The 14,509-nt window shown below is 41.1% G+C and overlaps 1 protein-coding gene across 1 annotated transcript; it reads left to right on the forward strand.

Annotated features, from left to right (window-relative positions):
• The first annotated feature begins 3,892 nt into the window (after nt 1-3,892).
• grxcr1a (glutaredoxin and cysteine rich domain containing 1 a) lies at nt 3,893-8,753 on the forward strand. The gene is made up of 3 exons (XM_021561544.2): nt 3,893-4,413; nt 7,299-7,538; nt 7,886-8,753. The coding sequence occupies exons 1-3, from the start codon at nt 3,997-3,999 to the stop codon at nt 8,030-8,032; spliced, it is 804 nt and encodes a 267-aa protein (XP_021417219.2). The 5' UTR covers nt 3,893-3,996; the 3' UTR covers nt 8,033-8,753.
• Nucleotides 8,754-14,509: the final 5,756 nt, after the last annotated feature.

Here is a 14,509-nt window from a genome sequence, read left to right on the forward strand (position 1 = left end):
CTACTAAAACATGGTGTATGCTAGCCTAAGTACCAGTCTGTTTGGCATGACAATGAGTTGCCATACTAGCCTAGTACCAATCTGTTTGGCATGACAATGAGATGCCAGTCTGTACCAGTCTAACATGAAGTACCAGTCTGTCAACTACAGATCCGGGTTCGATCCCAGCCTGTGTCGTATCCGGCCGAGACCGGGAGATCCATGAGGCAGCTGCCCAATTGGCCCAGCATCGTCCGGGTTGGGGGAGGGTTTGGCCGGACGGGATGTCCTTGTCCCATCGCGCTCTAGCGACTCCTTGTGACAGGCCGGGCACATGCACGCTGACTTTTCGGTCGCCAGCTGTACAGTGTTTCCTCCAACACATTGGTGCGGCTGGCTTCCGGGTGAAGCGAGCAGTGTGTCAAGAAGCAGTGCTGCACAGGGTCGTGTTTCGGAGGACGCATGGACCTTCTTTTAAATTTTTTTTTTGCCCTTTTTCTCCCCAATTTCGTGGTATCCAATTGTTGTAGTAGCTACTATCTTGTCTCATTGCTACAACTCCCGTATGGGCTCGGGAGAGACGAAGGCTGAATGTCATGCGTCCTCCGATACACAACCCAACCAGCCGCACTGCTTCTTAACACAGCGCGCATCCAACCCGGAAATAAGCCGCACCAATGTGTTGGAGGCTACACCATGCACCTGGCAACCTTGGCTAGCGCGCACTGCGCCCGGCCCGCCACAGGAGTCGCTGGTGCGCGATGAGACAAGGACATCCCTACCGACCAAGCCCTCCCTAACCCGGACGACGCTAAGCCAATTGTGCGTCGCCCCACAGACCTCCCGGTCGCGGCCGGTTACGACAGAGCCTGGGCGCGAACCCAGGGACAGCTGGCACTGCAGTACAGCGCCCTTAACCACTGCGCCACCCGGGAGGCCCCCGGCTCTCGACCTTCGACTCTCCTGAGTCCGTATGGGACAAAACTGTAACTATCAATTGGATATCACGAAATTGGGGAGAAAAAAAATATATATATTTGGCATCTTAGTCTCTTTCTGATTATTAGTATGGCCGTCTCTCAACGAGATGTACTCCTCTCACTCTTTCCTGTTCAGTGGGTTGGAACGATTTGCTAATGGGGGGAGATTGATCCCTCCTTCAGCCCCAGGGAGTGAGCTGAGCCAGGCTCATAGATACAGGCATTAGTCCTTGTCTCTCTAGCCCTTTGGGAGGTAATGGGCCAGCCTGTTATTTCACTGCAAATTTAATTCCAGTCTGCCCTCTGGTGGATGTTGTTCTATTATACTTGGGGGATGGATCAGGTTGATTGCCATGTAAAGGGAACCTTTGAGTGAGCTCAAAGACTTTGACTCCTAACAGCTAAAATAGAATATAATAGAATGGAGTAGAATTGAATTGAATAAAACATTTTTTTTAAAACAACTCATTTGTGAAGGGCTTATTCTTGATCACAGTCTCTCACTTCGATGCACTCTGTTTAATATTGAGTATATTTGGTTCCTTGAATCACACAAAATATTTGCTTTTCTGAATCTGATCAAACCAGCGTTGTGTTCATCAGGGCACACAATGATTAAAAACGTTTCTTATTGGAGTCTAGATAGTCCGGCCTTGTTTCAGTCCATTTTCTTCCATTTGGTGCCAAATGAACACGCCCAGATAAAATGGCAGATGTTTTTTACTGAAGTCAGTGATATAACAATGAATGTACAGTTTTTCAGGGTTCTCTATCGTGTGATGTTTTTTTATTTTTATGATTCTCTTTACTGATCACGAGCCTACTCTTTGATGCCTTGGGTGTGGGAGGAGGTGCAGTCTAACATTGTGTTGTGATACGTTTGATAAGCCAATAGCTAATCCCAGAACCATCTGTCACGAGAGACTAGTCAATAGCATGAAATGTGGGGATGAAAGCCGGGTGCTGGTAGGTTAAGGGAAGGTCCCCTTTGAGTCCCAGTTGCTCTGTCGGACACAAATATGACATTTAGAGGGAAAGACACTGCCCTTAACCATAGAAGACCTATTGGGTGTTCAAAAGGTCATTCCCTACCCACTTTTATTGACATGGCTTGAAGTTTGTTGATTTTACATATAATTCATGTTAGTTGACTTCTCAATCAAATATTGGCTAGTCGTTGAACTGACCTCTGTGCACAGTGGGTGCATGGATAATCTCAGCTGCTTGCGGTAACTAGTCTTACAGACACTATCACTACAACAGCTTCACCACAGGGGGTATTGGCGTTGACTGTCCAATGTACCCTGTGCACCTACTAATCCACGAGAGACATACTGTTCTGTTCTTGTCACCTTCCCACACTAGCTTCTCACCACTGTCCATTTGGCCCTAGCAGTAACATGAAATAACCCATTACATACAAAACTAAATCTCTATAGCAGCTTTAAAGGAGCAATCAGCAGAAGCTACATTCATTTTTGGACTCTATATGTACCTATTGATTCTTGAAAAATATAACTTATAAATGCCTCATGAGCTTAGTTTAACTGTCATACCAGAACCCAAAATATAAACTTGTTTACTCCAATGTTTGTAAACAAAGTAAATGTCAACAAACAATGTAGCCTCAGTACATGGTTGAAACTATAATTTAGATAACATTAAACATGGATGGTCATTCCTTGCATCCATAGCTCTGTCTATGAATTTGAGAGTGGTTACATTTCTCCAGACCCCATCCCTCAGCTTTTACCAAAACAGGGAAAATGCTTTGTTATTGTTTCTACTGCTGATTGCCACTTTAATGTTCTCATATCATCAAGAAATCTACGAGAGTATGAGAGTCGCCTCAGATCAATAGGAGTTGGCACCACAGCCGATCTCATAGTACTAGGCCTCTGAGGCACCAGTAAGAGCCATCCCACTTCCCCCTGGTCTGTCTCATCGGCACATGCGACAACATTGACAGCTGGGCACAGGGATGAGGGGTCAGGGCCCATCTTCCCTCAGAGGCTGACCTGGGCCACTCAAACAAAGTGGTCTTGCCACGGCTCTAGCTAAAGTACCAAAGTACCATATTTGCACAAAGACACTTCAAGACCTGTGTCTGAGGCAGTATCTTTATGTCTGAGGCAAGGTGTTTCTGCAGACACACCATGGTATTGTGTGGCCGTGATACATTATATGGTCTGGTCCACTACTGTTGGGTGAGGTGTGTTTGATGAACACCTTTCCCTGTCGCCGGCTCTACGATGGGTGTAACAGCAGCCTTGCTTTCCCCCAGAGTTCAAAGGGAGGGAAATGTACACCAATGAGGACAAAGGATGTATGGACGTCTCCTTATGTCATTCATTCATGTTCAACGGGTGTGTGCATGTAGTCACAACACAATTCTGAGGAGGCACTTACTGCCAAGCACAATGCCTCGGCCTTCACACAATTCAAATGGTCACAATCTTCCTCATCCAGGGTGTGTGTTGGTGTTGGAGACTTAGAATGTCTGTAAGACAATAGATGAGATTTTCTTCCTAAACAGACATATTATGTAATGAATGATCACCGGTTCAAATCAGATCCCTATGGAAAATCAGTCACACAAGTGCAATGTGAAAGTGTACCTTGTTCAGGCAAATGTTACTTTGTACAATTTTGGCAGGTTGGAGACTGATCCATCCCAGTTTGTTCAAAACTATTTTGCCAGTTTGTTCAAAACTGTTTTGTCAAATCTTCAGAGAAAACTGCAAAGTGTGATGAATTATTCAGCAGGGGCTATCGGTTTACTTTAGGTTGCTTTTCTCTGTTACCATGGTAGAAATACATGCATTATTTACTGATCCTGTACTGCAACTTCAAGAGCGAGGCAGCTTAGGACTGCCAGTCTTTTTTAGAACTCTTCAAACTGTGAGGATTACTCTAGTAATCCATGAGGAAAAAATAGTTTGTCTAGTCAAAGGTGGTTATGTTAAGCTTCGAATGAAAGAAGAAGGGGACTGCAAAGCACCTTTCTGGACCATGTAATCTACTACTGGGTTTTCCAATGGAGGAGACAATGTTGACACTGCCGGGTGAAGAGAAGCCCCAGAAGCAGCTGAGGTTCCGCGTGGCTTCGGGGAATAGCGGTCGGGTGCTGAAGGAGATTTTTAAAGATGAGGGGCCATCAGACTCGTTGGATTCAGACTGCACCAGTAGTTTGGATGTAGACCGGATCAGTACACCTTCCACAAGTGGAGATGCTAACGGACATGGTTTTCTGTATGGGTTTCTGGGCTCCGAGTTGGATTATAGCGAGAGTGAGCCAGAGGATCTGCTCATGTATGCGGGGACCTCAAAGGACAGAGCACCGATCAGCCACAAGCGTGTCAACATCCTCAGCAACAATGGGACTGTGAGGGGAGTCAAGCACAAAGTCAGTGCAGGTCAGGCCTTATTTGAAAATCTCCCTAATGCATTTGGGGTAAGTGATCTAGGTGAAAGTATGATGAATATGTGTTGTACCTTTTCAGTGTTTTTTCATAGTTCTCATTTGTTTGCTAGTGCATCACAGCAAAATTGTGAATGGTAAATAAATTCTAGTGTTAAATTCAAAACCCAAAACTGTTAATATTGTCCCACACTACACAGAGTAAATGTAACACTTTCACATAATGTTAACTCAGTAAATAGATAAAAGTAACATGTCAACACTGGTTATTATTGCATTCACTTTACACAGTGTTAAAAAACAGCAGAGTCTATGTTTTAATTGAATAGTTGACTACCTTTTAACAGTGTAGTGTGTCAGCTTAAATTATAGGCACTATACATCTTACAGGCTCCATATAACATAATAAACATGATTTAATATTCTAAACATTTGTCTGCATAAAATATCAAAAGATGCTTTATAACCTAGAAAGTATCTTTATAACCAAGGGAAAACAGGTGCTGTTTATATCCTCGTCTCATATAATAAATTACAAGACCGAGAACAGCACAGCACATGTTCTAATTAGTATACAAGGTAAACCAGGTTTAAACATCCAAATAAACCGATCACTCTCTCAATATTGTTTTTCTCTCAAAACCCACTACTGGTAGAAAACAATAATAAAGCAAGTTCTGCTGAGACTGAGGCTGTCCTAATATGGACACCGTAGACCGCTTAGTGTTAATGACATCGCATAACTGTTTGTCATATGCATTACGTCCATATATGTAAAAGGCCAGTAGCCAACCTCCTCCACAATGTCACTGGCTGACATCTGGTTACAGGTAGTCACTCTCAGTCCCTGGACAAATGAACACAAAGGAGGACAAGGTCACTTGGGAATGAATGATGCATTTCGTTAAATGTTTCAAGAGAAGCTAATCAGGTTAATTAATTATCTATACTTTGCTTTCTAGCATTTTCTGTGTAAAGAGTTAATGAGCAGTAAGCATAATTAGATAACTTGCATTAAAGCACAATATGGGAATTATGTGAGACTCCTAGAGCAGGATTTGGTGGTAATGGAATGAGGCCTGTGAAAAGAGTGCATAGTATTGCCAGCCAGGCGTAGAGAGGGATTACCTGTGTGGTTACTCAGGGCTGTAGTAGATACACAACACTGTCTGCCAGATATGGTGTACTGAATACTGTATGGGCTGCAGAGGAGGTTGGTGGGAGGAGCTATAGGAGGACGGGCTCATTGTAATGGTTGGAATGGAACTAATGGAAAGGAGTCAAATGTGGTTTCCATATGTTTTTGACGTGTTTAATAACGTTCCATTCATTCCATTCCAGCCATTACAATGAGCCCATTCTCCTATAGCTCCTCCTACCAGCCTCCTCTGATAGGCTGTAGTGTTACACAGACTAGATAGTTCAGTTACTGTAGCTGCAATTAATAACAAACAAAGAAGAAGTGCCCTTTTGAAACAAGTTACAAGTTGAATACATTTCCACAGTCAAAGTTGAATTTCACATTAAACAGAGAGGATTTTGTTAACTCATATTTTCGAGTCAAATGGTACTTTTCCCTCTATGTTCATAAAATTGGAAATCTGGTCTGGCCATTGTTACGATTGTGAAATGTAATCTTTAGGAGCCCGTTATCTGGACAAAGATTAAGTCTCAAAGCTATTTCAACAGAGATAAACCATTTATTTTTAATCCATGACTAGGTTTATTAATCTGTGTCTGGGAAACAGGCTCATAATATGCTATATTTAAAGGGTCTGCAGTATAGTGTTTTCAAACTACTGTGTGAAAAGAAAGTAAATGTAAAGAAAGCTACAAAACAGCCCAAATATGCCTGAAATATAGAATTAAAGCTCTGTAATTTTCCAGTATATGAAAACTTGATTTTGAGGGATTGAAACATTGCAATACTACAAGATGTCTGCATATAAAATACAGAGATGACAGAATATATCAAATTCCAGGTACTGTAGTGAGCTTCAAAAGTATTGGGACAGTGACAATGTAGTTGTTGTTTTGGCTCTATACTCAATCATTTTGGATTTGAAATTACACAATGACTGAAGTGCACACTGTCAGCTTTAATTTGAGGCTATTTTCATCCATATCAGGTGAACCATTTAGAAATTTCAGCATAAAAAATGCTAACCTCCCTTGTTATTGTAATGGTGAGAGGGGGTTAGCATGTCTTGGGTGTATGATATTTGTGCGTCTGTAACTTTCTCACTAATCATTATTCACATTTCATTCAGGATTATCCGTAATCATGGTAGCATCCACATTAATGTAGAAGTGTTTAGAAAATATATTATATTCTCATTTACAATAAAAGGGACTTCAAAATGGCACAATAACATTATTTTCCATTAATTCCTATTGGGCACAAAACAATCTGAAACACAACCAAAACAAACAGCAAACGCATTCAACAAGTTTGTAAAGTCACAAGCTTTATGTAGTCATTGTGTGCTATAAATATGGGACCAAATACATAACTTTTTACTACTGTAATACACATATAAGTGAATTTGTCCCAATACTTCTGGTCTTCTTAAATGGGTGGACTATGTACAAACAGTGCTGTAATTTCTAAACGGTTACCTGATCTCAACCCAATTGAACACTGGAGACTGGAGCGGGGCCTGAGACAGCGTTTTCCACCACCATTAACACAACAGCAAATTATGGAATTTATTGTGGAAGAATGGTGTCACATCCCTCCAATAGAGTTCCGGACACTTGTAGAATCTATGTCAAGGTGAATTGAAGCTGTTCTGGTGGCCCAACGCCCTATTAAGACACTTTATGTTGGTGTTTATTTATTTTTGGCAGTTACCTTTTTATAGATGGTTAATCACATACAGCAACTCATTGAATTTTTTATGTGTTTTCCTTTCTAGCCGAAGTTGACACTAGAGTTTGGGCGGATAGTGATATACACCACCAGCTTCCGAGTAGTAAGGGCCACATTTGAGAGGTGTGAGTTGGTCCGGAAGATCTTCTCCAACCACAGGGTTAAGTTCCTGGAAAAGAACATAGCCCTGGACTGTGAGTATGGGAAGGACCTGGAGGAACGATGCAAGCATGTGGGCGAACCTCCCTCGCTACCAGTCGTGTTCATCGATGGACACTATCTCGGGGTCAGAGCTTTCACTTGTTCATACAGTTCATTTAAAAATTCCTGAGCCTGTATTAATAAACCATCTCAGACTAGGAGTGCTGATTTAGGATTAGTGTGGCATTTTATATCATAACGAATAAGATAACATGGACAGAGGGACCTGATACAGCACTCCTACTCTAAAATGCTTTATGTTGACGTTTGAAATTACTAACATCCTATTGTGAAACATTATAGCTCGTATTACCCTCAAACAAAATATATAATCCACCTTGAACATATCAGTGTTATGACCATACATCTATGAAATAATCATATGTTTAGTAAGGATATGAGGAATCTTACACTATGATAATAACTTTGCAGGGTGCTGAAAAAATATTGGGCATGAATGAATCAGGAGAACTTCAGGATCTTCTGGCCAAAATTGAGGTAATTGTTCATCAAGTACCACCATGCGACAGATATAATACGTTCAGTAATAACACAGGTAACTGCACAGTTATTAACTAGTTAAATGTCATGTTTCAAATGATGCCTCTGTCCAAACAAACATCAATGAAACACAGGCTAGCAGTAGAGCACTTCTATACCACATTGGCTACTCATCTACTGTGACAAAATACCAGTTCTATGTATCTGTGATCTAGAGCAGTGGTTCCCAGTCCTAGTCCTGGGGACCCAAAGCCTGATGATAAGTTGATGATTTGAATCAGGTGTGTAGTGCTTTGATTCAAATCATCAACACCTGATGACAAGTTGATGATTTGAATCAGGTGTGAAGTGCTTTGATTCAAATCATCAAAGCCTGATGACAAGTTGATGATTTGAATTAGATGTGTAGTGCTTTGATTCAAATCATCAAAGCCTGATGACAAGTTGATGATTTGAATTAGATGTGTGGTGCTTTGATTCAATCATCAAAGCCTGATGACAAGTTTATGATTTGAATTAGATGTGTAGTGCTTTGAAATCATCAAAGCCTGATGACAAGTTGATGATTTGAATTAGATGTGTAGTGCTTTGATTCAAATCATCAAAGCCTGATGACAAGTTGATGATTTGAATTAGATGTGTGGTGCTTTGATTCAAATCATCAAAGCCTGATGACAAGTTTATGATTTGAATTAGATGTGTAGTGCTTTGATTCAAATCATCAAAGCCTGATGACAAGTTGATGATTTGAATCAGATGTGTAGTTCTTTGATTCAAATCATCAAAGCCTGATGACAAGTTGATGATTTGAATCAGGTGTGTAGTGCTTTGATTCAAATCATCAAAGCCTGATGACAAGTTGATGATTTGAATCAGATGTGTAGTTCTTTGATTCAAATCATCAAAGCCTGATGACAAGTTGATGATTTGAATCAGGTGTGTAGTGCTAGGGCAAAAACAAACGACCAGGATTAAGAACCAGTGATCTAGAGAGATACACAGTACAGAATAGGAATAGAAGGCCTTGATTCCATTCCCCCTTCAGCCCAGCAGTGGAGAATGAATGAAGAATAAACCTCAGTCAGATATGACATCAATAATAGATCAGGGAACTGACATAAATGATGCACGGGCATCAATAAATGGCCATCAATAATGGAAGGCTCGTTATTGATTCTCATCCAACAAATTTGTTCACACACACGGGTGAGAGTCATATCACTCAGGGGTGGCAAATTAAGGTTGTGTGAACTGAAGTGATTCAAACAGAGCCAAGATACTTACACAGGCATAGTGCTCTGAAAAAAGCTCTGTATTTAACCCTTTCCTCCCAGGGAAAATTTCAGCAGAATACAAGGCCATGTTGGCAAGCTATCAAAGCAAAGAGCTCAATTATGCTTACTACAATGCAGCAGAGCAAACCCCCAAAGATCTTCTATACAGTACCGAACTATGCTAAACTATGAATTTAGCCAGTGGCATGACTGGCGTGTGTGTGTGTGTTTGTGTATGTTTGTGTGTGAGTGCATGTGCCTTTTCCCCCAGAGGGTACAGCACCCCCATACGTGCCAGACCTGTGGGGGCTTTGCCTTCGTCCCGTGCCCCATGTGCCATGGTAGCAAGATGTCTGTTTTCCGCAACTGCTTCACAGACTCTTTCAAAGCCCTGAAGTGCACCTGGTGCAACGAGAACGGCCTGCAGCCCTGTTCCAGCTGCAGCCAATGACGACTCCAAGTGCCTGACCCCAATATCCCCATTCCCTAGGCCCTTCACCAGGGCCACATGTTGTATGTTGCCCATAATAGGACAGCCTGAGATAAAAACATGTCCTGCTGAGATTGTCCTAATATGGACACCGTACATATGGACCGCATCAGAGATAATGCTTTGCACAGCATGTTTTTTTGTCTCAATAAAACTGTGTTTTCAAGAAAATATGATTTGGTGTAAGTTATATTATCTGTGGTGCATGTACACCCCATTGATCAAGAGCAAGTTTTAAGTTTGAATTTTCATGATGTGAAATTCTCATGGATCCAGTGTCATTCCACTGTTGAACAGACACATCCTGGGTCAGTCTGGGACTCAACCAGGACAATCTAGGTCTGGTCATTCAGGTGTAAGACCATCGCTGATATGTAACAGTGTAAAGGTGGCCTGATGACCTAAAGCTTGTTATATAATTAAGGCTGAGGAGGCTGACTCGTTAATGAAGCTTTCATCACTAATCCTATGGCCGACATGGATCAGGATAAAGGAGCAGAGAGGGAAAGTAGAATATTCTGTAAAAACTTATTGGGATACTCCACTTACATAAAATTTGATATAAAATAAGGGAGAATAATATTAGAAGCCCTGATTCAGAGGTAGAATAAAATAATATCAAAGAACACAAGGAGAGAAAATCACTTTCCTTACAGTCATAAAATAGTGGAAGCAGTAAAAGCAGATTAGAAATGTGTGCATATAAACAATGGAAGCATAGCAGATTCCAGTTTAATAGTATTGGAAATGTGTGCATAGAAACAATGGAAGCATAGCAGATTCCAGTTTAATAGTATTGGAAATGTGTGCATAGAAACAATGGAAGCATAGCAGATTCCAGTTTAATAGTATTGGAAATGTGTGCATAGAAACAATGGAAGCATAGCTACCAAAATCCATAGTTACCAATGGATTTATACCAGTTACAGTACTGTGAAAAAGTATTTAGCCCCCTTTCTGATTTTCTCTATTTTTGATACGGAATGTTATCAGATCTTCAACCAAAACCTAACATTAGATAAAGGGAACCTGAAATAACAAATAACATAAAAATGTAAACTTACTTTATTTATTTAATTAACAAAGTTATGCAACACCCAATTCCCCTGTGTGAAAAAGTAATTCCCCCCTTACACTCTAACTGGTTATGCCAGCTTCAGATGCAATGACTCCAACCAAATGCGTCCTGTAGTTGTTGATCAGTTTCTAACATCGCTGTGGAGGAATTTCGGCCCACTCTTGCATTTGTGGGTTTCCTAGCATGAACTGCTAGTTTTTTATGTCCTGCCACAACATCTCAATTGGGATTAGGTCTGGACTTTGACCAAGCCATTCTAAAACTTTACATTTGTTGCTTTTTAATCATTTTCATGTAGACTTGATTGTGTGTTTTGGATCACTGTCTTGCTGCATGGCCCAGCTGCGCTTAAGCTTCAGCTCACAGACGGATGGCCTGACATTCTCCTGTAGAATTCTCTAATACAGAGCAGAATTCACGGTTCCTTCTATTAAAGCAAGTAATCCAGGTCCTGAGGCAGTATAGCATCCCCAAGCCATCACACTACCACCACCATGCTTGACTGTTGGTATGAGGTTCTTACTGTGGAATACAGTGTTTCGTTTTCATCAGGCATAATAGGACCCATGTTGTCCAAAACGTTGACTCAAGTTTGCCAAAATACACCTGGAAGCACATGGATGATCATCAAGACTCTTGGAAGAATGTTCTATGGACAGATGACTCAAAAGTATAACTTTTGGAGGCACACAACTTTTGGAGGCAATAGCTTTTTCACAAGGGGCATGGGGTCTTGCATAACTTTGTTTATGAAATAAATTAAATAAGTGTGTCATTGTTGTGTTATTTGTTTACTCAGGTTCCATTTATCTAATATTAGGTTTTGGTTGAAGATCTGATAACATTCAGTATCAAAAATATGCAAAAGTAGAGAAAATTAGAAAGGGGGCAAATATTTTTTCACTGCACAGTAGGTTTCCGTTAAATTATTCAAAGCACAGAAAGGACTTTGACTGCAACTCCATGTCTTAACCTGAGGTGAAATAAGAGGGACGGTTTTACAGAGTTCTTTCTTTGTGACTACTAGTGTGAATTAGGGCACAGCACTGCTTTGCATTTTCTTTACACATCAATAATACCATGCAACTCAATAGGACAGAGGAGCTTAACTCTGACCCTACAAGGTCCGGAGCCCACTGGTTTTCTGTTCTACCTGATAATGAATTGCTAAAATCAGGTCTAAATCGGTCCCTAATTAGAGGGGAACAATGAAAAAATGGAAGTGGAACTGGCTTCAAGATCCAGAGATGAGTTTGAGGGCAATGGGAGATGGATTTTAAAAAGCCAGCATTTATCTTGCATGTTTAGAGTAACACAATTATACTGTGTGAGACATGTGGTACCTTTTTATCTCTTTCGTTGAGACTGTATTTTTTTTGATGGATGATGTCATTCTCTCCGTCTGCCATCCACTGTCAAAGAAATACAGACATGTATCTCTGCGGTGAGGATCTCTCTACGCTGTCATAGCCCTGTACAATGCTGCTTGAACATGATTCTACAAGGCAGCACTGTAAAGAGGCTAAAAGCAAAGAGCAAGGCGCATCACTTTCATTCACTCTTGACACTTGACTTTAATAGTTGCTACACAATCTGTTTACCATACACTCACTGACTGATAGTCATTGTTTCCTGTTCGACGTAGGCTATACATTCATGATCTGCCTGACACATTCGGTGGAATGTGTAGCCTAATCCGATTTCTTTCATACATTTTTAATCACAATCTAATCGTTGAGGAATAATGTTAGGACATGGGTCGTGGAGACGAAATAAACCCAATAGCATGCCCAATTGCGGTATATTGCGCCCCCATCCGTAGGCTAAATCTTAGAAAAGAAATAAAAATACGGTGCAGGAATATATATATAAATATTATATATATATATACAAACAGATCTAACAATGCATTGGCCATATTATTAGCCTATATAGCATGATCTTTCCACTCTACACAACGCAGTTTGTTGGTATATGAACGATAGGGAAGAACAGGTGATTATTATAGGCTACACATATTTTGATAACGTTGATTATCTCAAGAGCGCGCGCGCCATCGATGCAACGTTATTTCCCACAGGGTTGCAATATGAGACATTTGTAATCATGCTAGTTTTATAGGCGTTGTTAATCCCACATTACAAACGCCTGATATTCCCTGAGGGAGGAAATGAGACATGAAAGAAAAAGACAAGATGGTCAGAAGAACAATTGAATTGGAAATTGCATGACGACACATGACATTGATGCGCGCGCTCTCACACCACCCGGTTAAATGTGTTAGACAACATTTAATGACAAAAAAACCTGGAACGTCGCGTGTCCTTTTCAGCATTTTCTGATGTGCCATGGTGGACAATTGTTTCTCCGTCGGAGAAGCCTACTTGGTCCTGCCGTGATGCTGTGTGCAATGCTTCTCAATGGTTGGTCAATGCGCAGTTTGGTTGAATATGACTGTTTTTATTGACGTCACCGAATAGGCTACAGCTTTTTTCTTGTGATTTCCAGAGCCTAATTTCTCCATCGGGAATAAAGATGCGCACCTAGGCTACGAACATCAAAGTCTGCATGACATGATATTTGTTTTGTTGTTGCTGATGATTCGAAGTTAATGGGTTTTATTTTAGGTATTGTCAAAGACTCCAGCCACCCTAGTCATAGATTGTTCTCTCTGCTACCACACGGTAAGCGGTACCGGAGCGCCAAGTCTAGGTCCAAGAGGCTTCTAAAACAGCTTCTACCCCCAAGCCATAAGGCTCCTGAACAAATGGCTACCCAGACTATTCGCATTGCCCCCCCCCCCCCCCCCCCCATCTCAACACCACTCTCTGTTGTCATCTATGCATAGTCACTTTAATTAACTCTACCTAGATGTACATACTACCTCAACTAACCGGTGCCCCCGCGCATTGACTCTGTACCGGCACCCCCTGGAAATATTGTTATTTTTTCCTGCTGCTCTTTAATTACTTGTTACTTTTATCTCTTATTCTTATCCTGTTGTATTATGCGCATGTGGCTATTAACATTTTATTTGATTTAAATTCAGGGTGTTCCACGCCAATGCTGTATCCTATGTTGGTTATATATTTATAACCAATAATTGACTAATGTTTTATGCTTCAGCAAATGCAGCATAAAACATAAAGCATCCAATTGATTGATGGGTCACATTAGCTTAGTGCAGAGGCCTGTAGTACTATATGGGTAAAATACGTCTAGACCACGGGAATCAAATCGTTGCGCACTATTACTGGCGCACAAACATTCAGCACCATGGACGGTACAAAATAAACAGCGAAGACTGATCGCGGTCTCAGCACCACAGCCGCTCTGCTCATAATAAGCGAATATTTAACATACTTAGCTGTGTAGGGCTGTGGCTGTACGAAGTCCTGCACAATAGACTGCAATGCGTTTTGCTATTGTACGACCCACCTGGCTAACCTTAGCTAGGTTAGGAGTTAGGGGTTAGTGTTAAGTTTAGGAGGTAGCTAAAATGGTTAAGGTTAGGGGAAGAGTTAGCTAAAATGATTAAGGTTAGGGGAAGTGTTAGCTAACATGCTAAGTAGCAAGTAGTTGAAAAGTTGCTAATTAGCTCAAATACTAAAATTGTCCGTGATGAGATTTGAACTCGCAACTTTTGGGTTGCTAGACCTTCACGTTATATACCCTCACCCATCCAGAACAGGGTGGGCCTTAAGTAACCATCG

Source organism: Oncorhynchus mykiss, chromosome 14, assembly GCF_013265735.2.
Source record: "Oncorhynchus mykiss isolate Arlee chromosome 14, USDA_OmykA_1.1, whole genome shotgun sequence".
Lineage (NCBI taxonomy): Eukaryota > Metazoa > Chordata > Actinopteri > Salmoniformes > Salmonidae > Oncorhynchus > Oncorhynchus mykiss.

What these genes read in the sequence shown, in the direction of transcription:
- grxcr1a (XM_021561544.2), top strand. Translation starts at nt 3,997, where the DNA reads ATGGAGGAGACAATGTTGACACTGCCGGGTGAAGAGAAGCCCCAGAAG. An exon ending in ATCTCCCTAATGCATTTGGG is followed by an intron (nt 4,414 to 7,298) that starts GTAAGTGATCTA and finishes TTTCCTTTCTAG; the next exon opens with CCGAAGTTGACACTAGAGTT. An exon ending in TCGATGGACACTATCTCGGG is followed by an intron (nt 7,539 to 7,885) that starts GTCAGAGCTTTC and finishes ATAACTTTGCAG; the next exon opens with GGTGCTGAAAAAATATTGGG.